This window comes from Larus michahellis, chromosome 19 (genome assembly GCF_964199755.1).
Source record: "Larus michahellis chromosome 19, bLarMic1.1, whole genome shotgun sequence".
NCBI lineage: Eukaryota > Metazoa > Chordata > Aves > Charadriiformes > Laridae > Larus > Larus michahellis.
The window spans coordinates 647,302-670,405 of NC_133914.1; the positions used below are offsets into that span (position 1 = coordinate 647,302).

The window sequence follows — 23,104 nt, forward strand, 5'->3', positions numbered from 1 at the left end:
CTGCTGGGATGTGGATGTTTGTCCAATGCGTGCAGGACAGAAACCCATTGCACTTCTCATGCAGGTAGCAAACGATGGCAAGGGAGTGACAGCTTCTGAATAGGGCTGTTCTGGATGGGACGCGAGCTGCTGCCCTAAAGATTCTGGCACTTAATGTACCTCCAGGCTGGCTAATCTGAGGCTGGTGGCCACAGTGGCTGGTGAGGAAGCTCGCAGCAGTTGGTGTGTGAGGATTAAAGAGCTGGTTCCTGGTTCTCAAATAGAGAACCAGTGGTTCCTGGTTCTCAAATAGAAAGGTGCTCTGCAGGTTGTTTGATGTGGCCTCCAGACAGGCCCACAACTTCCTCCTGCTGGGCCTGCATCCATGGAGACAGCCAGTCGTGCCCGACTGTGCTGTGACGGGACGGGAGAGTGCGAGAGCGGCTGCTCAGAAGGGCTTGGGCTCGGTGGGAGGCTGGTGGAGCTCTCCTCCGCTCCCCACCTTGGTCTCTTTGCCTCTGCAGTCAGCGGGGCTTGCTTGACCCCCAGGGATGAGCCCCCGTGGCTTAGCTCTGGCACCTCCGGCCAAGAACGTGGTGGTGTATCGCAACGGTGACCCCTTCTTCCCTGGGAGGAAGTTTGTAGTGAACCAGCGGCGGTTCCTGACCTTTGAGGCATTTCTGAATGAGGTGACCAAGAGCATTCATGCGCCTTTGGCTGTGAGGAACCTCTACACACCCAGGCACGGCCACCGCGTCACTGAGCTGGGGGACCTGCAGGACGGGTGCCAGTACGTGGCTGCGGGCTTTGAAAAGTTCAAAAGGCTCAAGTGAGTAGATGGACCTTTGGTCTCTGGGTTTGGTAAGCAGCTTTAGATCGCCTCTGTGGGGAACGTATCAGCGTGTGAATGGGAAAAAAGGGGTAAATGGGTACAAATGCAATGAAAAACAGAGACCGATTAGTTCCTTTTCCTACTGGAAACTACTGTACATATTCCAGATCGCATGGGAAATGCAAATATTCCTGGTAAGGTCACGGGACTCGCAGAAGAAAACATGTTGGGGGAGGCATGCGTTCTCTGGCAGGATGTTGTGATCTGCGCTGCTCTGCCTCCCGTGCACCTTGTTGTGTGGTGTGTGGGAGGCTCTGCTGCCCGCTTCCGTGGCAGTCACTGTCTCCCCTGACAAATAGTTTTGCTTTGGTTTGATGGAGGTTTTTTTTGCTTTCTAATCCTGCACAGAGTAGAGCTGGTTTGGTTCATCCTAAAATACAGAGGGCTAAAGAGGGTTTTGTGGCATCGCTTGACTTGAGGGTGTCTGTGTGTGTGTCTGTGTCAGGGAATTTGGCTCCCTGGTGCGTGTTGCATTTTGTTGAGATGGTCCAGGCTGCATTAACACTGGTCAGCCCTTGGACCAGTGATTAACACAAAGGAATACAGCATGGGGATCTGAAATGGTCTGTGTTTGGCTGGGGATTTCTTACACGTAGCAGACTTTAATTTACCCTGAAGTTCTGGGAGACCATGAGGTGAGGCACCTGGAGACTCATTTCAGGAGTGACCCAAATAAATGACCCACACCTCTGGTGGCGATGCACCAAGGCAGAGCAGACAGTCTTTTACTCACTGCTCTCTAGTCAGCCGCAGCCCAGTTGGTATGTGGCAATGTCGTTGTCTTGTTCTGGCAGCTACTTAAATCCTGGAAGGAAGGAGCTCCGTGGGACAAGGAACAGCCAGGGTCTGCAGGTGAGTCCCTCAGCTGAGTGGGGGCAGGCGGGAGTGCAGAATGAGCGGGGAGGTGAGAGACGTTAGGGCTGGTGCTGATTAAACTAAAGTTGAGATTTAAGGCTGCAAGGTGCCCCGTGCAGATCAGGCAAAAGTGCCACAGGAGTCCGTAGGACCTGTGAGACAGCGCAGGGGCTGCTGCTGTGTACCTTCATCCCCCTTAACAGAGCAGGGGAAGGATCTGTGCTGAGGTTTGCTGGCAATTCTGGAACGCGCTCAGCTACGTGAAGAGTCTCTCCAGCCTTGGTGTTGCTGACAACAAACCTCACCTAGCAGCAGCAAGCCTGAAAGCTGGGCAGGCAGCGTCCCAGGGCAGGCAGGTCCTGCTGGAGAAAAGGGAACAGCCCTGGGAGGCTCGGTGCCAGGGCTGTCCCTGTTCTTGTGCACTGAACTCGGTCTCTAGTTCCGCACTGTAGCTCCCTGGAAGTCGAACGTCTTGGCCCCATGGCAGAAGCGCACCCACCTGCCCTGCACAATCCAGTAAGTGTCTCGGTGTTTTCTCCTTGGAGGGTCTCTGGGAATGTTTTCGGAGGCTGGAGGAGGGAACATCTCTGTGAGATCCTGAGAATGCTGCCCTGCAGGGACAATTCCCAGCCTCTACCAGAAGTATTTGTTGTAAATATTGTTCAGGCTCCAGAGTATACCTTCTTTCCCCACCTTCCACAGTGGCAGGAATACTGGCTGATCGCATGCTCTGGATTGTTTCTACTGCAGTGTTTTCCGGAATGGGGATTTGCTGAGCCCTCCTTTCCCACTGCTGCTCTCCAAGAGCACCCCGCTGCAGTGGGACCCACTCCTGGCCACGCTGACAGAGAAAGCCGACCTGCGCAGTGGGGCTGTTAACAAGTGAGTATCCAGATAAGGCACTGCTGGCCCCGCTTTCCTTATGTCCAGACCACAAGCAGCTCTGATTAGCAGAGGACTGGGAGTTCAGACAGCCCTTTCTAGTCTGCTTTTACAATCTCATTTCCTTTCCAGGTTTCCCCATCTTTAAATCGGAGATAACCCCAATGTCAGTGCTTTGTGAGGAGGGCTGATGGTGGTGGTGGTCTGGTGAAAAAGCAATAAGCAAGCAGTAAAGCATGGCATAAAAAGGGGTTTATGTCTAGGGAGAGGGGTTTTTATACGACAGACTACCTTCTCCCCATACATCTATTTACTGACACAAAGAGAAAGCTGAGATCTATTGCATCTCGCTGGTCACTGGGTGTAATATTTCAGCATACTTGCTTGGAGTAATACCAAGAATGATCGGTCCTCTCTGACTTGCCTCGGTTCTGTTTACCACTTTGCACGTTTGCTTCCACGCTGAGGGGTTGTTCACAGTCTCAAGACAGCTCTAAAGCCTTGGCTGTCTCTTCCTCAAGGCTCTGCAGGCTGGACGGAACCCAGGTGTCTGGTGGGGAGGAGCTGGTGAATGGTGATTACTATGTGGCAGTGGGAAATGAGGAGTACAAAAAACTGCCTTACTTTGAGCTGCTGGTGCCCCAGGATTCTGCATACAAGACGCTGTGGTACGTAAGCTGCGGCTGAGTGGTTTAGAGTTCTCTCTGTGGTGGTCTTCAGCTAAAGTCTGAAGCTCTCTGTAGCTCTCCTGTTCAGGGCCGTCTGCCTCAAGGCTTGAGTCTTGTTTCATGTGTGAGAAGTTTAGGAAGAAATAATGTGTTTTTCAAAGCTTTTGGTGTAAGGGTTAGCCCCTGAAATCCAGAATTCAGAGCCAGAGAAAGCAAGTGGTTTGGGCGTTTCTCAGTTAAGTGTTCATCAAGCACTGAGCAGCACCTGCCCATTAGGCCGGGCATTGCATGTCACAGGCCTGTGGTGGGCAGTGTGATATAACAGGAATGTGTGTGACGCTGTGGAGCGTGCTCCACCTGCCCTGAGAAAAACACACCTCCAAGGGCTCTCTTTTATGGGGAAAGGGGAGATCCTGTCCTCCTACAGCTGACTTTGGCCTGATGCTGAGAATCTGTTGCTTCTTTGTTACAGGAACCACCCGAATAGCAGGCGCAAAAAATACCACAGAAGGGTAGGTGGCTCAGCTGGTGGCACGGGACTGTTTGTGCTGTGATTGCAGTTGCTTTTGTGTAAGTCCCTCCATAAGCAGTGGAGGTGTACAGCAACGTCCATTCCCAACTGCCATTGGCTACAGCATCCTTGCTTGGCACCATTCCCAAAGGAGAAGAGCTAGAGACAGCGATGTGGCCAGATCACACTTGAATTAAATCTGGGCTGGGAGAATTCATTCTGGAGCTAGGATATCTTTCCTGCTCACTGTGTGGGTAAAACGCCCAACAGAGACTAGATATGGCAGCTGGGCTGTCCTGGATTGTCCATTGAAATGTGCATCTGTGCTATTTGCTTTTAAATTTTCCTTTTTCTTGATTGTTTTCAGTTTGGTGAACTCTGTGCCACCTCCCAGGTCAGTGCTGGTGACTCTGCTTTTCCTGAACCACCTCAACAGGTAGTAGTGACTGTGGGAAAGTGTTTTACGTGTTCCTTGTATCTGTTTCACTTGTAATATCAACTTAAAACCTTGGTCAGAGAATACAGTGTTAGAGATTTGTGCCAGTCCAAGGGTCACAGGGGAACACTGTGGTGTTTAGGGGATTGCCCTGCAGAACTTCTCTTGTTTTATCAAGAAGGCCTGTCAGAAGTGTGTGATGAATACTTTCAGCTGGACAGTCGCAGGGTGCAGACCACAGGAGCTGCAGAGAAAGGCAAGATCCCAGCTGCTTTTCCACAACTGCAGAGGCAAACCAGGAAATCTTGCCTTGAAGAGGAAGAGTCCATTTTCCATGTTAAACCTGCCCGTGCAGGACAAAACAGGAGAAGGAGCAACAGGAATGCACAGCACTGGCGTGATCAAGGTAGAGGACGCTGCTGTAAGTGTAGAGGAAGACTGGCTTTACTTTGATGCTACAGGATAGAATACCTGCAGATGCACTGAAAGAAAGCAATGATCCATCCAGTAACTCCTGTATTTCTACTTCTTTCCTTTCCTTGTCTGGGCACATATGAGGACCTTTCTGTAGCCTCAGCGAGACCAGGCCATGGCTCTCTGCAATACCCCCTGAACAGCTTTTTTCTTTTCTTCTCCTCACAGAGGAAAGCGTCTATAAAACCAGAGATCCTAGGACTGAGATGCGAGGTGCTCAGGAAGTAAAAGAGAACAAACACACAAGGGTGGATGTGTTGATCAGGTATGAGAAATGATTTTCTGCCCTGTTAGGAGCCTCGCTGCTGCAGGGAAGCACTCATGGTCCCACTAGAATCTATCCCTTCAGAGAAAGCCTGTGAGAACACATCAACCAATAGGGCATAGTAATTGCTTGGGGAAGTCCTTCCATTTTCTCACTTGTTTTAAGTCCGATTCGTAAGGTTTATGAAGCCCTACGCTTCTCTCTGCAATGTGTAAAGATGAAAGTAACCACCAGGGGGAACTTCAGAAACCAGAGGACAGTGTAACTGCAGGGCTCTGCATTTTAGAGAGATGGGAGATTGTCATCTGGGTAAGGAACGCTTCCCTTCTGGAATGTGAGAGTTACAGCTCCCCGCTGCAGTAAGGATATTAGAGGCTTTCCTGGATTTTTTTGTGTGTACTACTTCTAGTCTTACTCCTGTCCCAGAGAGTTGCAGAAGGACTTATGCCAAAAGCCAAAATGATGCACCCGCAGTAAGGTATTTATTCCACTGAATGGTTCTATAAAGTGTGTAAGTGTCCCATCTGTGTTCAAATTTCTTACACGAAAATTCAGTACCCCCAAATATAATTTGTTAAGCAGAACTTAACTGGAGCCAGGTGAAGCTTAGAAGCTGGCAGAGAATAAATGTGTAAGTCATAAAATGACTGAAGACATATATTAGATAGTAATAAGTTTTTAAATCCTTTTTTTAAAGGGGAAAAATGTAGTTCTTTTTGAAAGAAAATTCTGTGTAAAATGTCTGCAAGATGCTTATTGTTTGTGGTGCATTAATGTTTTAAACTTTTCATAAGGACATTTAGAATTGATGTAATGGGATGACGTGTATTATATTGTAGGTGATTCACACTTCTGCCTGGGTAGTCTCTTTGGATTAATTAGAACTTCAAAGGAAAACAACTCCTTTGAACTTAAATTAGAGAAAGCCCCAGTAAAGAATTAGCTAATGGATCCTGACTCACTGGCTCTGTGGGGAGCCTGGTGTGCTGTGTTTGCGTGAGGGGCTGGGCGTTTCTCAGTGGGGTGGGCACTCTGATGCCACTGCTTTCTGTGGGCCTTTCGCCCCCCAGATCACACTGCTATACAGTTGTTATTATTTGGACGTCACAGCTCTCCTCTGCAGTGGGAGAGAATCATTAGACACCAAATAAACTACTCTTTAATTTAATGTACAGACCCAAGTTTGCATACCAAAGCTGTGGTAAGACTGGAAGCAGAATCCAGGAATTTAGTCCCCGAATCTTTCTGTAATAGCGAAGTGCTATGTTAATAACTGTATTTCTTTCTTGCTGCAAAAAGGCATGGACTACAGACAAATCACAAAAGACCGTGGCAAGGAAAGGGGATGCCAGTGACTCTGAGGAGGAAAAGCACTCAATGATGTTTCCCTTGGCAGCAAAGAGCTCTGAAGAGTTCACAAAGAGACTGTGATGGGAGAGGGACAGTTAGGTACACAGCCATCTACACAGATAACAAAAGCATGTGAGTCCCAGATTTCTGTGACACCACAGACTGGCCAAGCTTTTTGATGAATTAACAAACTCTTCTGAAATCAAGTATCCTCATCATCTAGGCTTGAGAAGCAGAGTACCAGTGAGAAATGAATCAGGTGCACAATGTTAAATAACGAAGATTTTCCCCCTTTCCTCATCTCTATGGCGTGATGATGTAGCAGAGGAGATGGCTGCTCCTCTGAACTCTAATTAAACTGGTTTATATCTGAACTTGGGAAGGAAGAATTACCAAATAGAATATAAGCTTTTATAACAAAGTGTCTGCCAGGAAGTTTATTCTATTTCAGATACTACTTATAAAAAGATCACACCATTTGTCCCTCTCGTTTGGAATGCTTGGGTAATGTTTGTAGCAACTAAACCTCTTCACAAAAATATATACACCTTGTTTCTGTTAACTTGTTTTAGGAGCATAGTCATAGTAATAAACAGCTCTTGTATTAACCCTCTTTGTGCAAGGCTTTCTGTATTTCCCTCACTAGTGTTTCTGAGTACTTATAAGGGTAACAAAGATTTCTCCTGTGATCTGTCTGGTATTTTGGACTGATAATTTCACTAAAAACACTGTTCCTTCCCTAGGGACAGACTGCACTGTTGGTATTTTACAGATGAGAGGCGCTCTATCGGACTCCAGTGGGAAAAGCCATGTGGTAACCTCAGTGTAAGGGGCTGTGTGTGTGACCTGGTACGCTACAGCTGAGCGCGGTGGAGGGAGCCGCTTTCAGGTGCTTGGCCATGGAAGGGGGAGTTCCTAAATAGATTCCTTCTACAGAAAAAAACAGGTGGTCTGAGAAGCTCCTGTTGAACAATTTATTAACCATTTATTATCCCTCCGGTGCTGAACAAGACAATTCAATCCTCCTTGCCTTGAAACACACAGACAAAAAAATTCCTTAACTGAAGTAATTAAACAGGATGTCCTTGCAACATGCCTTGTTCCACCCTGGTGCTCAGGGAATACAGTCCACACTTTCACATTTTTTGACATCCTTGGGTCAAAATACAGCTTCCTAAGTGCAACTGAGCCAAAGCTGCTGAGCCAGAAGCTCCCCCTTCAGCCACAGGGGTTACCTTTGAACAGGTTCCTTCTGCTGCTTCTCACTGTGTCTTGTTCATGAACCAGCTACACAGAGCGTGACTCCTAGGACGGTGAGCAGCATTCCTGCCACAGCCCCTACAAAAATGAACAAGAATATGTTGGGAACTTGCATAATTCAATAGTAGTCATTCAGACCTTCTCATTGCTAAATACATGATGCTCAGATGTTGTGGTAAATAAGCTAGCACAAATGTCTGGACAGATACGACCTGGACCAGGCGGAGTCTGAAGGGGTTTGGATATTTGGACTGCCCATGTACATTGAGCAAAGCATGTTTCTAATAAAATGTTGCTGATGCTGTATGTCTGGCTAGTGAGAACCCCGCTTAAACAACAAAGAAACACTTCAGTGTATTCCTACAGCTACTGTGCCAGGTCGTGGTGTTTTTAAACTTTTCAAGTTTCCTGCCATTTTCTGATTGTCTGAGCAGGGTAATGTTACTGTAGGATGTAAGGGAAGAAAAGAAGGATGGGTGTTGACATTTGGGGACTTATGGGGCACTCCTTTTCCACTGTGGGCATATGATTTAGTGCTTCTCTTATGGTTAAACACCTAGTTAGGTAAAGACTCAGGCCTGTAAACTCTGTTAGCTTACAACAGCCAATTCTCACTTCAAATTTATTAGCCCTGCCCACTTATAACTCCATTTCACTTCCCTTTCAGGTTCTGTAGCAAGAACTACTATTTAACTAGTTACAGCCCTTGGGTGGGCATTTGCTGTTTTTCAGAAGACGAGAGGTAGCCCATGCTGTTAAGTCAGCAAATGGATGCAGGAGACAATGTAAGGAAATGTTTTAAGTGTAACTTACTTTCACCACCGATGTCCTCTCCCAGAATCCTCCCAGTCACCAGTGTAACTATCAAAGCCAGGGAGTTACAGAGCGGTACTGCCAGGGACAGATCTGAAATTGAACCATTTTAACACAAACAATTTAAAATGGATAATCTTGTACAAACTGGAAGACACTTGTTTTATTTAGGATCATTACAAGACAGCTGCTTGATGTTTACCTAGGTCACTAGAGTCATCAATAGCATTGATCCTCCCACAAATCCCAATCAACCCACTCCACGAAAGCAACAAGAACTAACCTGCGGATGCCAAGGTGAGGTAGAAGAGGAGAGATCCACCTTGATTGAGCAGAAATGGCACCATGTACTGTGGGAAGAACATAGGCCTGTTGTTGCCCACAAACCCACTGTGCACCCCCAGTGAGTGGGCAGCGAAGGAGCCCAGACTCGCTCTGTGCCACGTTTGGCAGCGGAAATGTGGAATGCTGGTGATTGTGCTGCCAGTTACAAGCTGCTCAATGTCTTAGTTCCCCAAACAGCAGAAGGCACGCTGTACTTATTTCATGCAAAATATGAGGGTTAATGACCTGCCACCTAGAAAAGTGGTCAAAATTCGGCATGGGAAGAGCAGTGCTACAGGCAAGTGAATGAAATATTACTGCGGATAAATAATTCTGATGATAGAAGGAATATTTAGCAGTTTAAATAAAAGTATTGAGTCCAGAAGTAAACAGGTAGGAATGAAACCAAAGGCAGTCTGACACCCGGCTACCTCCCTGGCCCGGGAGCCAGGACAGGGTCGCACCTTGTAGTTGAGGCCCAGGAAGCGAATCTCGGCCAGCAGCTGCTGCAGGCGGCCCTGGCGCCGCACCTCCTCCAGCCCCGCTGCGCCTGTCCGCAGGAATGGCCCTGTGCTGCCCCACAGGACGGCCACCAGCAGCAACGCCACTGCCTCTCCTGCGGCACAGCCTGGTCTCAGCAGCCTGATGGCCCCAGGGGAACACCGGTCTGCCATAACCACCACAACCGTCCTTGGAGGGCCCGCACCGGCTCAGCCCACCCTCATCTCCCACAGAGGTGGGGGAGAGCTGGTCCACCAGCATCCCCTGTCAGGGACAGCCTTCACCAGCCCAGCTCACTGCTGTCTCCCACCGTGAAGGGCCTTGCGCTGGGCCTGCTCCCCCATTCCCCTCGGGGATAAACCCTGCAGCAAGCCCAGCCTGCAGCCACGGACCCCTCAGGGAAGGCCCCTCACAGAGGAGTAAAATGAGTAAATTCACTAAATATTCACTAGGATATTTACATACGCAACCTGCGGCCACGCTCACTGGAGGAGAACACCTCAGCTAGCCGAGCCCGTGGCCACGCTCCTCCTGTGGCCACTTTCTCCCTTCAGGGGAGACCCCACAGCACACCAAACCCAAGGCCACATCCCCCTCAGCGGGGGCCAGGCCGCGGCCCTGCTCCCCCCTCAGGGAAGACCCCCTCCGGGGCCCAGCCCGTCGCCACGTCCCCCCTCAGGGGTCCAGCCGGTGTCTGTTTCCTTTCCCGAGGGAACCCCCCGCCCCCGTTCTCCCGCTCAGGGCAGACCCTTTCCCCGCCCGCCAGACTCTCCTCACAGCCCCGGAAGCTCACCCACGGGCGCCATAGCGACGGTGACGTCTTTCCGGTCCGCCGCACCCTCTGACCCGGAAGCGATCGGCCGGCTCTCTTGCCTCAACGCTGCCGCCATGGTGAGAGCGGGGCCGGGGCGGGCCGGGGGTGGTGACCGGTGGTCGCACCGTGCAGAGCCCCCGGGCCGGGGATCCCGGGCCACGGGGGCGTCGGGGGGCGGCAAAATGCCGCCCCCCGACGCCCCCGTGGCCCGGGATCCCCGGCCCGGGGGCTGAGGCCGTGCCTCGCCTGAGGCATTAAATGGCGTCTCCCCCCTCGTAGAAGCCGATCCTGCTGCAGGGCCATGAGCGTTCCATCACGCAGATCAAGTACAACCGGGAGGGTGACTTGCTTTTCACCGTGGCCAAGGATCCCGTGAGTGCCCGTCGTGAAAACCGCCCCCCCCCCCCCCCCCCCCCGCGATAATCGAGCGGTTCATCAGTCCCATTAATTAATGCGCCGGGTGCTTGGCTGTTTTCGTCTCACAGATTGTCAATGTTTGGTACTCGGTGAACGGAGAGAGGCTCGGCACCTACAACGGCCACACGGGAGCCGTCTGGTGCGTGGATGCAGACTGTATCCTTTGAGCGCAGAAACCAATTTGTCTGTCCCATACGTTTTATTTACGGTGATTCACTCGAGCTCATTCCTCCCTCTCAGCTGCTGCACTCTTTTCTCTTGAAGAGGATAGTGTGTCTAACCCTTCTGCTGTCTTTTCCTTACTCTGTCTTTTTGGGTATTTTCCTTCCCAGGCTGTTGTGTGGAATGACGTGTGCTGCGTGCCCCGTCTTTTCTTGTTTGTGCACCATTGCTTTTGCTGGGGTGGCTCTGGGAGCTCAGGGAAGGTGTCCGAGTTGCATAAGATCTTCCATCTTCAGTGTGGGCAGCAGGTAGCAGAGACAAACCGTGCAAAGGTTGAGTTAATGCAAGAGCTGGAACCTTTTTCTTCAATATTTCAAGAGGAAGGTTGTGGGTTTTGTAATGGGAGGACTGGGACTCCGTGTCTGTACTGGAGTATTGCTGGTCCTGGAATGGAATTTGTCCAATCTCTGTGTAGTACGACTTTTTTAATCTTGTGTGTAAATATTCTCTGGGAATTTAGATGTAGCTTTTTGGGGCTGAGAACGTGCTGATATTCCCTAACTGGTGACGTAGGGGACACACGACATGTGCTCACTGGCTCTGCGGATAACAGCTGTCGGCTCTGGGACTGTGAAACGGGTAAGACTCTGCTCTTCCCACGTACCTGCGTTAGCGTCAGCTCTGTCCTGCTGTGAGGGCTGCTAAGCCTAAGGAGCGTGTGGTGTCAGTGTAGCGTGTGCTTGTTCGCCCCTCTGAAAGAGGTCTGAATCCGAACTCAGGCTGCTGGAGGGGAGGATTTGTGTATATAAATATTCTAGTGAATATTTAGTGAATTTACTCACTTTACCGCCCAAGTAGTCAAAGTGTGCAGTTAGAGCTTGCAGGTCACCGAACCTGCTTGTCGGCTACGCCCGATGCTCTCATCCTCCCTCTGACCCTGCCGTTCAGCTGCTCGTTTTCACTAACCTTGCGATAAATTACCCGGTGAAGTGATGGTTTCTGTTCTGTGTTCAGGAAAGCAGCTCGCTCTGGTGAAGACCAGCTCAGCGGTGAGGACGTGTGGCTTTGACTTCGGAGGAAACATCATCATGTTTTCCACGGACAAGCAGATGGGATATCAGTGTTTTGTGAGCTTCTTTGACCTCCGGGACCCCAGCCAGATCGGTGAGGAATCCGTGCCTGCACCAGGGAAAAAGGGGAAGTGTTGATCACTGGAGCTGGTGCCACTGTGTCTGTCTGTCTGTCTCCTTCCTTCCTGCAGAGAACAACGAGCCTTACATGAAAATCCCCTGCAGTGATTCTAAAATCACCAGTGCTGTGTGGGGCCCTCTGGGAGAGTTCATCATCGCCGGACATGAGAGCGGGGAGCTGAACCAGTTCAGTGCCAAGGTCAGTCTGATAAGGAACAGCATCTCCCTCGGGCAGCGGTGCTTGGGGGAGGATATCGCAGCATTCCTGTTGTGGTCATGGGATGGAATATGGGCTTTTTGGCTCAAACCAGCAGCCTCATGAAAGGATAGTTAAAATATCCGACTCCCTTAAGCAAGGCTGATATACCAGCATCTGCCCCGCTGCAGACAGCATCTCCTGAATTGTTGTTAATGGAGAGGTTGCGTGTACGCTCACTTCACTTGGCAGCACGCTGAAACTACCTTCTTTACCCTTCAGTCAGGGGAGCAGCTTTCAAACATCAAGGAGCACACCAAGCAAATCAACGATATTCAGACCTCCAGGGACATGACCATGTTCATCACTGCCTCCAAGGACAACACAGCCAAGGTGAGGCTTCCCATCGGAAGTGCGGTGGACTGTCGATACTTGCTTGCAGGACCTCTGCTCAGGGCCTTGGCCATCGCAGGGGTTTGCTCCTTAGGAGTTTGAGTAAGTGTAAAGTCAAAGCTTAAGGGGAAAGTTCATCGAGAAAGCGGAGGTGCCACCACGTTAAATTAAGGACCAGGCATTGGAAACAACATTGTCAAAATAAATGCTGCAGTTTGCTACCTCTGGAAGGTGATAGAGGTGAAGTTTACCTTAGGCCAGTATTTTGGGATTCTGGGGAAATGTTTTTGGGATTTGGGTGACTGTAGAGCTAACATCTGCCCAGGTGAGGGCTAGCAGCCAGATTTGTGTGAGTTAACTGGGCTGCCAGCCTTCTTGCAGAACAACTCTCTCCCTTTTGCTTCCTAGCTATTTGATTGCACGACACTTGAGCATTTGAAGACGTTCCGGACAGAGCGACCGGTGAACTCTGCCGCACTCTCGCCCATTTTTGATCATGTAAGAATGAGCTCACTCATTGTAACGGTCTTCCTGTGACTCCTGCATTGTCCCAGGTATCTGGAAGGCAGAGTGTTGCCAGTCCAGCAAAAAAACATGACCGTGGGAGGGATCTGGGAAACTTTGCTGTGATCTGGTGCAGGGGACAAGGCTTTGTGTCCTCTGGTCCTCAAGCGAGTGTGTTTGGGAGGCAGGAACTTCTCTGGGGCTGGAGTCAGGCCTGCTCATGAATTTGTGGGGTCTGCTGGGTTAGCAGGAGGCTTCCCCAAGGCTCGTCTCCCTCCTCTCCTGGCTGAGCGGAGTGTTGTGGCTTCTCTCCTTTGCAGGTTGTGCTTGGTGGTGGGCAAGAGGCCATGGATGTGACCACAACCTCCACCAGGATCGGCAAGTTTGAGGCCAGGTTGGTCCCTTTCCTTTGGCAGGGTCAAGTCCTCACCTGGAGGACTCCTCACAGCCCAGGGGTGCTTGTCCCAGAGCATGTTTCTCCTGGCGGTGTTGGAGTCATTAAACTTGCAGAGGTTTTTTTGAGGAAACCCTGGTTGTGTCCCTAACCAGGCTCCTGACGACTTGTGATAATTTAAATCTTCCTTCTCCCAGGTTCTTCCACTTGGCTTTTGAAGAGGAGTTTGGCAGAGTGAAGGGTCACTTCGGTCCGATAAATAGCGTTGCGTTTCACCCCGACGGGAAGAGGTGAGGATCTCTGTGGCCCTTGCGGCATCCCCCAGCTGCAGAGCCCACCTTTTGGTCAGGATATGGCAGGGCTCACAGGAGCTCTGCAGCAGGAACAGAGCCAGCACCTTCCTTCGTTCTCCCATTCCAGCCCTGCTTCCTCCCCCCTGGTGGGGGGTTCACATTTACACCTGTCCTGCATTTTGGCTGCGTCACATACTTTTTTTTTTGTATCATGACTCCTTTATTAGTTTCTGGAGGGCGTTGCGAGAACAGACTTCACACTGTTTGGTATAAACCTAGACACTGGGAGCTCCTGACAACATCGGTGACTTTATCTTGTCTTTCCTCCCGTACAGTTACAGCAGCGGCGGTGAGGATGGCTACGTTCGCATCCATTACTTTGATCCCCAGTATTTTGAGTTTGAATTTGAAGCTTAAAGGAGGACTTCCTCTCCTCTGCCAGTCCATCGGCTCCTGCGCAGAACTGTTGTGAGGCCTGACGTTAGTCTGCTCCACGGGAGGCAGCGGGAAGCAGTTAGCAGCAAACTCGGGGGTTGTGTGAAGGTGGGGAACCAGAAACCCAACCGGCTCGAAAGGGCAGGACTGGACTGGCTTTCAGGGGAGGTGGTGAAGGCGAGGGAGGGAGTTGGGCTGGCTGCCTGCCCGCCCCGGGGGATGCTAGCTTCCTGCCCTGCTGGGCATATTTATACATCAGGGGAGAAGAAAAAAAATCATCAGGAAATAAATAGAAATCTTTTATAAACACAAGGAAAAGCACCTCTGTTGGGTGTTTTTTTTTTTTTCAGTCTGGAACAAAATTAACCTGAGCGCTTTGCTTCCCTGGCTCTGCTGGCAGTGCCTTGCTCCCGCCCGTGGGCAGAGCGCAGTGCTGCGACTCCTGGGGCCTCTGCCCGCCCCAGGTCAACTCTGTCCTGGGGAGGATCTGCCGCCTTGCTGCGGGTCTGGCCCTGAAGTGTGAACAGGCTGGAAGCGCAGCAGCCAGTCATTGTTTTCCAGATGACACACACGCGCCCAGTTCTGCTGCTTTGTTTATTTGCTGGACTGACCCTGAGCCAACTTTCCTCATGGAACAGTTATTTCCTGCGCTAGGATGCTTGTGTTGCAAATCCTCGTCCTTCCAGCCCTCTCGCCCTGTGCCTGTCCGTCTGGAGGGGTGGTTTCTATCTCTTTCCTTCCTCGAAACTGGGTTCAAGGGTAGATTTCCCAAGCTGGCTCCCAGCTCGGAGCGACTGATGCAGCACTTAAGCTGCAGCCAGCGCGCCCTTTGTGGAGAGGGTGTTGCTGGTTCAGCGTGTTCTCCTTAGTTTTTGCTGTGTGCACTGCGCCTGGCAGGGGCTGTGAGCCAGGCAGGTCGCGACGGAAGCTGCCGGAGGCTGATGCTGCTGGGCACATCGACCTCCCGCTGCCTCCTGCCCTTCTGCTCCGCCGTCAGCCCCGGTCCGAGTGCTGCTGAAATCCTGCTGGGCAGGAGAGCGGGCAGGAGCCCTGCTTGCGAGGGAGCGGGGCTGCTCCTGCCCCTATGTAAGAGCAGAAAAGCAGGCGTGGGCTGCGAGACCACTTTACTGAAACAACTCAGTCTGCGCGGCCCGGAGTCTGTCCCCCCCTCCCAGAGCGGGCCTCCGCGGGGCTGTGTCCTGCACAGCGCTTCCCGCTGAAAGCTGCGGTGTCACCTCGGGCCCGGCAGCCCACGGGGACCAAATTGTCCACTCTGCCGTTCATCTTTTGTTCTCCGTCTGGGCAGCGGGGTCGGAGAGGGACCGTCTCAGCCTGTTCCCCGCGTTCTCCTTGACGGGAGGATTGTTGCCCTCTAGTAAGCGCTGGATCTCTGCCCAGGCCTCATCCAGGTACTGGGATGAACGGATCCATCGGAAGAATAAACCTAGGAGAGAAGGGGCTGTGTGTTACTTCAGCCGTGCCGCAGCCCTGTCGAGAGTGGGGAAAGCAGAGCAGCTTTCCTGATTTCCCTCGCCCAGCCCAGCTGGGAGCTGAAGGCGGGTCTTGAGAGCGCTGGACGCGGCTTACCCTGCCAGAGCTGGATGCTCTGGGGCTCGACGGAGGGCCAGATGACCAGGGCGTTGTGCGAGTAGAGAGGGTTCAGGTACTTCTTCTTCTCCCCAGGCTGGTTCAGCCAGGCCCAGAGGGAGTGCGTGCTCTCCTTCACTTTACACAGGCACCTACGGGAGAGTCGAGGCGCGTTTCACTCCCTGCCAGTGGCCATGGGGCCGAGTTTGCCCCAGTTGACAGGGGGGGCTTGGCTTTGCCCTGCCCGGCGGTGTGAAGGCAGGGAAGCCCTCCCGTCCCACTCGCCTCTCTTTCTCGTTGTTGCAGAGGAAGGTGCCGTAGGCGGAGGCGTAGGCGTTGTCGAAGAGGGTGAGGAGGAGGCGCTCGCTGAACTCCAGGGAGAAGGGGAACTGGCGGCTCAGCTGCCATACGCAGTCGAGGAAGAGGAGGAAAAGCGGTGCCTCCTGCTTCAGCCGCGCGTGGGAGTAGGCAGAGCGGGCGCAGCGGAGGTGGAAGGGATGGCCAGCCTGCGGGACCCCCGAGGGGGGATAATGGGGGTGAAGGGAGCTGGGGGTGCCCAGCTGGGCTCGGGTCCTCAGCCCCCTTGGGACCGCGGGTCTCACCTCGATCCACTCCCGCTCCAGCAGCCCCTGGAAGCCCCCCAGTGTGCGGCAGGACGGGTCCAGGATCACCTGGGCCAGCGCCGTCACCAGCAGCGTGGTGTCTGTCCCCTCCGCCCCGTGCACCAGCACGCTGGCCTCCTCCCTGTGGGCAAATGCGGGCCATGGGGGCGATGCCAGCGAGCCCGGGACGGCGCCCGAGGTTTGTGCCACACAGCGTTGCAAGGGGAAGAACGGGGGCCGTGGGGCGGCAGCCCCCCCTGACCTGTCCATGCACTGTGCGGCCAGACAGGCCGTGCTCAGCGCCGCCTTGACGTGGCTCAGCCAGCGGCTGCTCTCCAGCCGGCTCAGCCACCGGTCCATGTTGATCGAGGCGTCGTTACAGGCTTCCACCAGCTTAATGAAGCTCTCCTGCAGCGGGCGGCCTCTGGGAGGGGAGGAAAGTGGCATCAGGGGGCTTGGTGATGTTCTTCTGGGGAGGGGTTGGAGTCCCCGTGCCATTGTCAGGGCAGCGTGATCACCCATGTCATGAGAGCACCAGGCCTCAGCACAGCTCCTCACCGTTCCAAGGGCCGGTGCAGCCTCTTCCACTGTGGGTAGGACGACTTGGGCTCCGTGCCCCCCCCCGTCATCCGAGCCTGCTTCGCCGCCTGGGCTGACCGCGTGTCGATGATAAACCCCCGTTCCCCCTCATCCAGGACCGCCCCCAGCAGCATCTCATCCTCGCGGCAGCGCTTTCGGTTGGGGCCCGTCAGCGGCTGGCTGCTGCGGAGCATCGCCTGCGGGGTGGGGGACGGCGGGCAGCGAGTGGGGTGCACTGGGGGAACCCCACAGGATGGGGGGGCTTCAAGCTGCCTTTGCCCAGGGGCTGGCGGTGGGGGAAGAGGGGACGAGGGGTGGGATGAGATGGACTCACAGTGCCGTTCTTGGGGTGGTAATAGCTGAGGACGGGGAACCGCCCGCCCTGCCGGAATCGGGCAGCCTTCCGCAAGGCGTCATCACCCACCGCTGCCGGCACGATGACGGCGGGGGGGTACGTGGGGCAGGTGGTGAAATCCCGGTTCACGTCGCTGAGCCGCCACTGGCTCGTCTGGGGGAGATGCGGGGTCGGGGGCAGCCCGGTGCGGGTGGGGGGGGTCACTTCTCCTCCCAGCCCAGCCGGGTCTCTCCCTTCCAGGCTCACCTGCGAGGCGATCTGCTGGAAGTACTGCTCGAGGGGGAAAAGGCGCCATCCTTCCTCGAGCCTCAGGTTCTGGGGTCTGTAGAAGAACGGGTACATCATCATCACGGAGTCCACCGAGGAGAGGGCCTGGAGCGGGAGCAAAGGTGGAGCTGGTCAGGGGTGGGGATGTCCCCACCGTGTCCCCAGGGCTCTGCAAACCCCATCCCTGTTCCCCGCTCCCGGCCACATCCCAGCCGCAAGCGAGGGCAGGGCAGGCCGGTGCTGGCACCACCAGCTCCATGGGCCCCCGCTGCCAAGGCTGTCCGGGAGCTGGTGTTTACCCACGTTAATGACAGAGCGAGAGCAAACACTGCAGGCGCCCGCTTTCTCCTGCCAACCCTTTGCGCCCCGGCACGGCGCGGGCCGGGCTCTCCGGGAGCTCACCTCGATGGAGCTGGCAATGTTGAGACACTCCTCCATGCCCGGGATCTCCAGCTGCAGCACCTTCAGGTCTTTGCACCGGAGCGTGATGGTGCCGGAGGAGCCGGCGAGCCTGGGGGAGGCAGGAGGGGGTCAGGGCTGGCTGTAGGTCTGTGGACACAGACGGACATGCGACAGACGTCCGACAGAGCTGCCCTTTTCACCGGGGAGAGCCGAGCGGGGCGAAGCGGGAGGGCTGTGCCGTGTGGGTGCCGAATCGCTGGCTCTCCTCTGGCATGGGTGGCCTGTCTGAAGCCGGGATTTCCACCCGGGGCCCGGCGGGTGCCTCACTGGTTCGCATGAAGCCGGGCGGGATAGCAGAGCCAAGAGAGTGTTAAAAGCCAAACCTGGTGTCCCGTGGGCAGTCACTAGTCCGGGGGGGCTGGTACCAGCCTAAATTCTGCACTCTGAGGCAGGGAGGAGAAGAGGAGGTCAATGCCCGGTGCCGCAAATGTCCCCGGCGCGGGCAGTGAGGAAGAGGAGGGACGAGGCTCGGCAGGCAGTGCCGTGGAGTGGCCGTGCCCTGCCGCAGGCGCTGGGAGAGCAGTGGGGAATGTCCCCCAGCAACGGCAGGGGTGACACCGCTGGAAGGGAGCGTGGGGCTGGTCGTGGGGAGAGACCCACCTCTTCTCCACGGCGTCCACGTTGCGGATGAGCAGCCAGAGCTCCACGGTGCCGGGCTGGGCGTCCCCCCCGGGGCAGGAGGAGAGGAGCAGGTGGTGGCTGGTGATACACAGGGTGCCCTTCACCGCCGGCAGCCCCGTGCAGGACAGCAGCACGCTCTCCACCGTCGCCGTCTTGATCAGCTCGGAGAACTCCATGGCGGTGCCGGTGGCCGCCAAGCCCCGGCGCAGCCTGCCTTGGCCGGGCAGAGGGAGGGCGGCTGCCGCGGGGCTGGAAGGAGAAAGGGGAAATCCTGCAGCAGTACGGCCCAGCCTGGAAACCCCCCCCTTCCCTCTGCGTCACTCTGGGCCCGATGGCCTCACCCCCCCTCTTCGTGTTTACGTTGTCACCTATAGCGTATGGAGCTTCCTCACTGCAAAACGCGGGGCAGCGTGACTTATTTCCTCCCCCGGCAATGCTGTCATCGCAGATGGGGAAACTGAGGCACGGGGCAGAGGGGGCCGAGCTGGCTCTGGGCTCCCCAGCAGTGCCCAGACCCTGAGCTGGGTACCCCGTGCCTGGTGCTGGCTGCGCTGCAGGGGGGGCGGATTTTTGGTGGCTTGTGAAAATGGAACCGCTGCCTCGCAGGGAGCAGCTCCGGGTCCTCTCCTGCCCACGCTGGGGCTGTACAGCGCTGCGTCAAACGCTGCCAGACCCCCGTCACCAGCCCGACCCTGGCTCCCAGGGGCTCTGCCTGCACCCACGGCCACCCCTGGGCCTGGGGATGGAGCAGGAGCTGCTGCCAAGCGCCCTGGGTGAGGAGGAGGAGGGTGGGCGGCTGGCAGCACCGCCTGCCCCAGCCACCCCTGTGCTTACCTGTGGGGCTCGGCAGCAGGCAGGGACCTCCGGGCGGTTGTGGGGGACTGTGGGGTGCAAGCGGGATCTCGGGGTGCAAGAGGGGGAACCTCAGAGTGAAGACAGGGAACTGTTGGCACAAGCAGGGACCTCAGGGTGCAAGCGGGGAGCTCGGGGTGCAAGGAAGGATCTCGGGGGGTAAGTGGGACACCGCGGGGAGCAAGCAGGGATCTTGGGGTGCAAGCAGGGGACGTTGGGGTGCAAGGAAGGATCTCGGGGTGCAAGCAGGAGACTGTGGGGTGCAAGCAGGGACCTCAGGGTGCAGACAGAGAGCTGTCGGGCATAAGCAGGGGACATCAGCGAGCAAACAGGGATCTTGGGGTGCAAGCAGGGGAGGCTGGGGTGCAAAGAAAGACCTCAGCGTGCCAGTAGGAGACTGTGGGGTGCAAGCGGCGACCTCGGGGTGCAGGCGGGGGATGCTGGGGTGCAAGCACTGATCTCGGGGTGCAGGCGGGGCGCCGGGTGCGGGCGGGCGATGCCCCGCACACCCCGCACGCCGGCGGCTCGGCGCGGCGCCCGGCGGATGTCGGGTTTAAGGTGGCCCGGCCCCGGGGCGGCTCCGCCGGGCGGGAGCGGGGCCGTTGGGGGGGGCGGGCAGCGTCCGGATCCTGCCCCGGTTCCACCTTAAGGGCCCGTCCGGGATGCAGGACCCCGGCTGCCCCCCGGCTCCTCTCCCCGTGTGTCCCCGTCCCCCGTCCCCCCCCCGGTTCTTTTTCCTTCCTTGGGCTTTTTTTGCCGCTCCCCCCCGGCCCCGGCCGGGTGCGGGAGGGCGGCGGCGGCCGGAGATAAATCATCCCCGCTCGTCCTTGCCAGTGCGTCCCGGTGAAGGCTTCCTCCCAGGGAACGGGCAGTCTCCTCCCAGCTGGAGACAATAATGCTAAAAATGAAAAGAAAAGGAAAAAAAAACACAACAACCAACCACCAAACCCAAAAATACAAAAAAAACCCCAAACCGGCACCGAACAAAACCAAAAACCCCTCCTCTGCTCTCCGCTGGGTACGGAGAGCTCCTGCCCATTAGCCTTGTCCTGGGCGTCCCCAGCCTTTCTGCTCCTGGGGGCGAATAAACAGCCGGGACTCGGGGTGCGGCTGCAGGGAGCGGGTGGCTGTCGGTGGCCAGGGCGCTCCTCACCCTGCGGGGGCACAGCCCCCCTTTGCACGGGGGCTTCGAAGGGCAGAGAGGTCACCCGCGGGTTCCGGGGGGGCTGTGGTGGGTGCCACCATGCCCCTTGGCCAGCTGAAGTTCAAGGAGCTGGGGGAAGAGGAGCCCAGCTGGGAGGAGGAGGGCCTGGACGGCGTGAAGGCGCTGACGGCCAAGCTGAAGCTGCAGACGAGGAGACCGTCCTACCTGGAGTGGGAAGCCCGGGTACGGGGACAGCCCTGGGGCAGCCGGACCCCTGGGGGGGCGCGGGGGGCAGAGCAGAGCCCAGGGCACCCCGAGGACAAGCGGGACGGCAGCGTATGTGGCTTTGCCACCATGGAGGAGGCTCTGGAGTGGCTCAGGACGGAGCTGGTGAGTAGGTGCTGGTGGGATGGGGGGCAGGAGGGGTGGGCAGGGGCTGAGCCCCAGAGCAGGGATGGGGCCACGGGGCTCCTCCGTGCAGAGGGAGCGCTTCCAGCCCGACCCCACGCAGCGGTGACGGGATGTGCCGGGGCCAGGGTGCTCCAGCCACAGCAGAGGACTTTGCCCCTTTGCCCAGCACGGCCGATGTACGTGGATTTGTGGAAGGTGAGTGTGGCTCTGTGGTGCCACAGCTCTGCCCGTGTCCCCTGCGCAGTGCTGGGATCTGGCCATCCCGGGCCACCTGCAGAGGCATTTGGCCACCGGGACGGGGATCTGCAGGGAGGTCACAGCTCTATCAGGGTCTGCACTTGTCCCCCCCTCCTGCCTGCTCTGCTGGTGGCACGGCTGTGCTGGACTTCACCAGTGTGGCACCGCTGCGGTGGCTTTCAGACGGTGGCACGGGCAGCAGCAGCCACACGGGTGCAAACCCAGGGGCACCTGAGCTGACCCCGGCACAGACCCTGTGCCCGCCCTGGGGCTGGGGGCTCTGTGCTGACCCCGGGGCCGTGTGTGCGGGTGGCCCCCACTGGGTTTGTGCCCTGGCCAAGCCCCAGCCCCGCTGCCCAGGCAGCTGACCCCGCGGCCGGTCCCGCTCCGTCCTGACGCCCGTGTCCCCGCGCAGCAGGAGATGCAGGCTGCCGACCAGCGCCTGGCGCAGCAGCTGATGCGCCTGCGGGCGCAGCTGCACCGGCTGAAGGTGGAGCAGGCCTGCCACCGGCACAAGGAGATGCTGGACGACGCTACCTTCGGCCTCGAAGGCTGCGAGGAAGACTCGGACCTGCTCTGCAACATCCCACCCAAGGCCGCCTTCCTGCTCTCCATGCCGCTCAAGCACATCGGCGTCACCCGCATGAACATCAACTCCCGACGGTTCTCCCTCTGCTGAGCACGGCGGGACCCCACGGGCAGCCGTGGGTGCATCCGGACCCGGCAGGGCTCAAGCATCCCTCCCAAAATGCCTCCGGGACCGTGGAGCTGCTGCCGGGGCTGAGGTCCCTCGGGGCGGGCGGTGCGGAGCCATGGTGCTGCCAGCCCTGCCGCGGGGACAATGCCGTGCCACAGTGACATGGGAAATGCCACCATCCCCATTGGGCACAGGGTGTTTTGGGGCACCCAGTGCCCTGTCTCTAAGGACGGTGGGGTCAGCCACAGTGGAAAAGGTGGGGACCAGCCCTTTGAGGAGGAATAAAAGGAGGTGAAGGTGAGAGCTGATGTTTTTTCCTTTTTTTGCATGTACCCGGGCACCTGCCTGTGCCTCCAGATGTGGCTCCCGGCCCGTGGCAGTGGGGGACACGGGGGTGGCAGGAGGGATGGTGCTGCCCTGCTCCCTGGGGCTCTGGCTCATGGCGTGGGCGGCTTCTCACGGGTTTCTGCAGCAGGACGGTGCCGTGCGGGGGAGATAGCATCTCTGCTTCGAGGACCTCATTGCCAGCCTCTCCCCGGGCGCCCCTGCAGCGGGTGGGTGCCCTGGACTGCGCCGTGTCAGGAAACGCTCGTCACTGAACTGGCTGAGAATGGAGGGGTTGTTTTTGAGGCTTGAGGCCGGGAGGTGTCAGGGGCCGTGCTCAGGGTTCGTCAGCCCCCATGCCCCCATCCTGCCCCATCTCCCGACCCCCTGCAGCGCTGCACCGGGGGCAGGAGGGACCCTGGGGGTGGTGCCAGCGGGGGCTGGCAACGCTGCCCTCACCAGAGGGGTTTGCTTTGGGTTTTTTCCCTTCCTTCATTAACACCAAACCCTGAAGGAAGAAGTTGCCGCTCGGGGATGTGACTTTCATAGAATGCTTTTTGCAAGGCATGCAGGGGAAACTGTGGGGTGAGCCGGGGAAGTTGTGGAGTGACCCAGGGATAATTTCGGGGGCCGCTTCTCCTCCCTGGGGTAGCAGCAGGACACGGGGAGAGCCCGAGGTGCGCCCCGAGGCTGCGGCACACCCCAGGGCCTGGCAGCGCTCCCCGCCATCCCTGCGGCACCCGTGGCACTGGCGAGCACGACGGGAGCGGGGCTGCGCGGCTGCCCCTGGGAAACGTCCCTGCCAGGGGGGATGCTGCGCTGGGTGTTGCCACTGCCATGGTGCCCCCCCGGCTGCCGCAGCCTCCCCGGGCGCTGCTGGGCTTCCTGCCCCTGCCTCCGCAGAGCAGCCGGCAGGTACCTGCGGCTTCGTGTTTGATCGCAAAAGCCAAGACAATAG

The 23,104-nt window shown here is 56.4% G+C and overlaps 5 protein-coding genes across 18 annotated transcripts; 3 read left to right on the top strand and 2 right to left on the bottom strand.

The window, feature by feature from the left end:
- The first annotated feature begins 16 nt into the window (after positions 1–16).
- DCDC2B (doublecortin domain containing 2B) lies at positions 17–7,189 on the top strand. Of its 8 annotated transcripts, none has more exons than XR_012584219.1 (11): positions 17–808; positions 1,666–1,723; positions 2,166–2,242; positions 2,477–2,608; positions 3,130–3,276; positions 3,749–3,788; positions 4,155–4,223; positions 4,437–4,629; positions 4,866–4,962; positions 6,262–6,444; positions 7,085–7,189. XR_012584219.1 is itself a non-coding variant. In XM_074562962.1 (11 exons), the coding sequence occupies exons 2-11, from the start codon at positions 531–533 to the stop codon at positions 6,341–6,343; spliced, it is 1,173 nt and encodes a 390-aa protein (XP_074419063.1). In that variant the 5' UTR covers positions 17–200; positions 308–530; the 3' UTR covers positions 6,344–6,925. The 8 variants fall into 8 exon arrangements, 5 of the variants coding, with proteins under 5 accessions (XP_074419063.1, XP_074419064.1, XP_074419066.1 ...); XR_012584218.1 differs by having other exon boundaries at positions 7,056–7,138; XM_074562962.1 differs by lacking the exon at positions 7,085–7,189 and having other exon boundaries at positions 17–200; positions 308–808; positions 6,262–6,925.
- Positions 7,190–7,272: 83 nt separating this feature from the next.
- On the bottom strand, positions 7,273–10,100 carry TMEM234 (transmembrane protein 234). The gene is made up of 5 exons (XM_074562975.1): positions 10,004–10,100; positions 9,174–9,325; positions 8,669–8,735; positions 8,386–8,478; positions 7,273–7,650 (listed from the first exon to the last, which is right to left on the bottom strand). The coding sequence occupies exons 1-5, from the start codon at positions 10,098–10,100 to the stop codon at positions 7,589–7,591; spliced, it is 471 nt and encodes a 156-aa protein (XP_074419076.1). The 3' UTR covers positions 7,273–7,588.
- On the top strand, positions 10,014–14,326 carry EIF3I (eukaryotic translation initiation factor 3 subunit I). Its single transcript, XM_074562966.1, has 11 exons — positions 10,014–10,101; positions 10,304–10,396; positions 10,510–10,597; positions 11,177–11,242; positions 11,618–11,767; positions 11,865–11,992; positions 12,272–12,382; positions 12,791–12,880; positions 13,207–13,280; positions 13,478–13,570; positions 13,909–14,326. The coding sequence occupies exons 1-11, from the start codon at positions 10,099–10,101 to the stop codon at positions 13,988–13,990; spliced, it is 978 nt and encodes a 325-aa protein (XP_074419067.1). The 5' UTR covers positions 10,014–10,098; the 3' UTR covers positions 13,991–14,326.
- Positions 14,316–19,843, bottom strand: LOC141733102 (myotubularin-related protein 9-like). Of its 6 annotated transcripts, none has more exons than XM_074562945.1 (12): positions 19,316–19,843; positions 18,461–18,730; positions 18,184–18,243; positions 17,801–17,909; positions 17,378–17,453; positions 17,111–17,202; positions 16,756–16,973; positions 16,460–16,621; positions 16,198–16,339; positions 15,881–16,101; positions 15,596–15,747; positions 14,316–15,452 (listed from the first exon to the last, which is right to left on the bottom strand). In XM_074562945.1, exons 2-12 carry the CDS (start codon positions 18,655–18,657, stop codon positions 15,289–15,291), a joined length of 1,593 nt encoding a protein of 530 aa, XP_074419046.1. In that variant the 5' UTR covers positions 18,658–18,730; positions 19,316–19,843; the 3' UTR covers positions 14,316–15,288. The 6 variants fall into 6 exon arrangements, with proteins under 6 accessions (XP_074419046.1, XP_074419044.1, XP_074419045.1 ...); XM_074562943.1 differs by having other exon boundaries at positions 17,111–17,284; positions 17,378–17,503; XM_074562944.1 differs by lacking the exon at positions 18,184–18,243 and having other exon boundaries at positions 17,111–17,284; positions 17,378–17,503.
- Positions 19,844–20,439: 596 nt separating this feature from the next.
- FAM167B (family with sequence similarity 167 member B) lies at positions 20,440–22,125 on the top strand. 2 transcript variants are annotated; one of them, XM_074562972.1, is made up of 2 exons: positions 20,440–20,867; positions 21,541–22,125. In XM_074562972.1, the coding sequence occupies exons 1-2, from the start codon at positions 20,577–20,579 to the stop codon at positions 21,802–21,804; spliced, it is 555 nt and encodes a 184-aa protein (XP_074419073.1). In that variant the 5' UTR covers positions 20,440–20,576; the 3' UTR covers positions 21,805–22,125. The 2 variants fall into 2 exon arrangements, with proteins under 2 accessions (XP_074419073.1, XP_074419074.1); XM_074562973.1 differs by having other exon boundaries at positions 21,544–22,125.
- Positions 22,126–23,104: the final 979 nt, after the last annotated feature.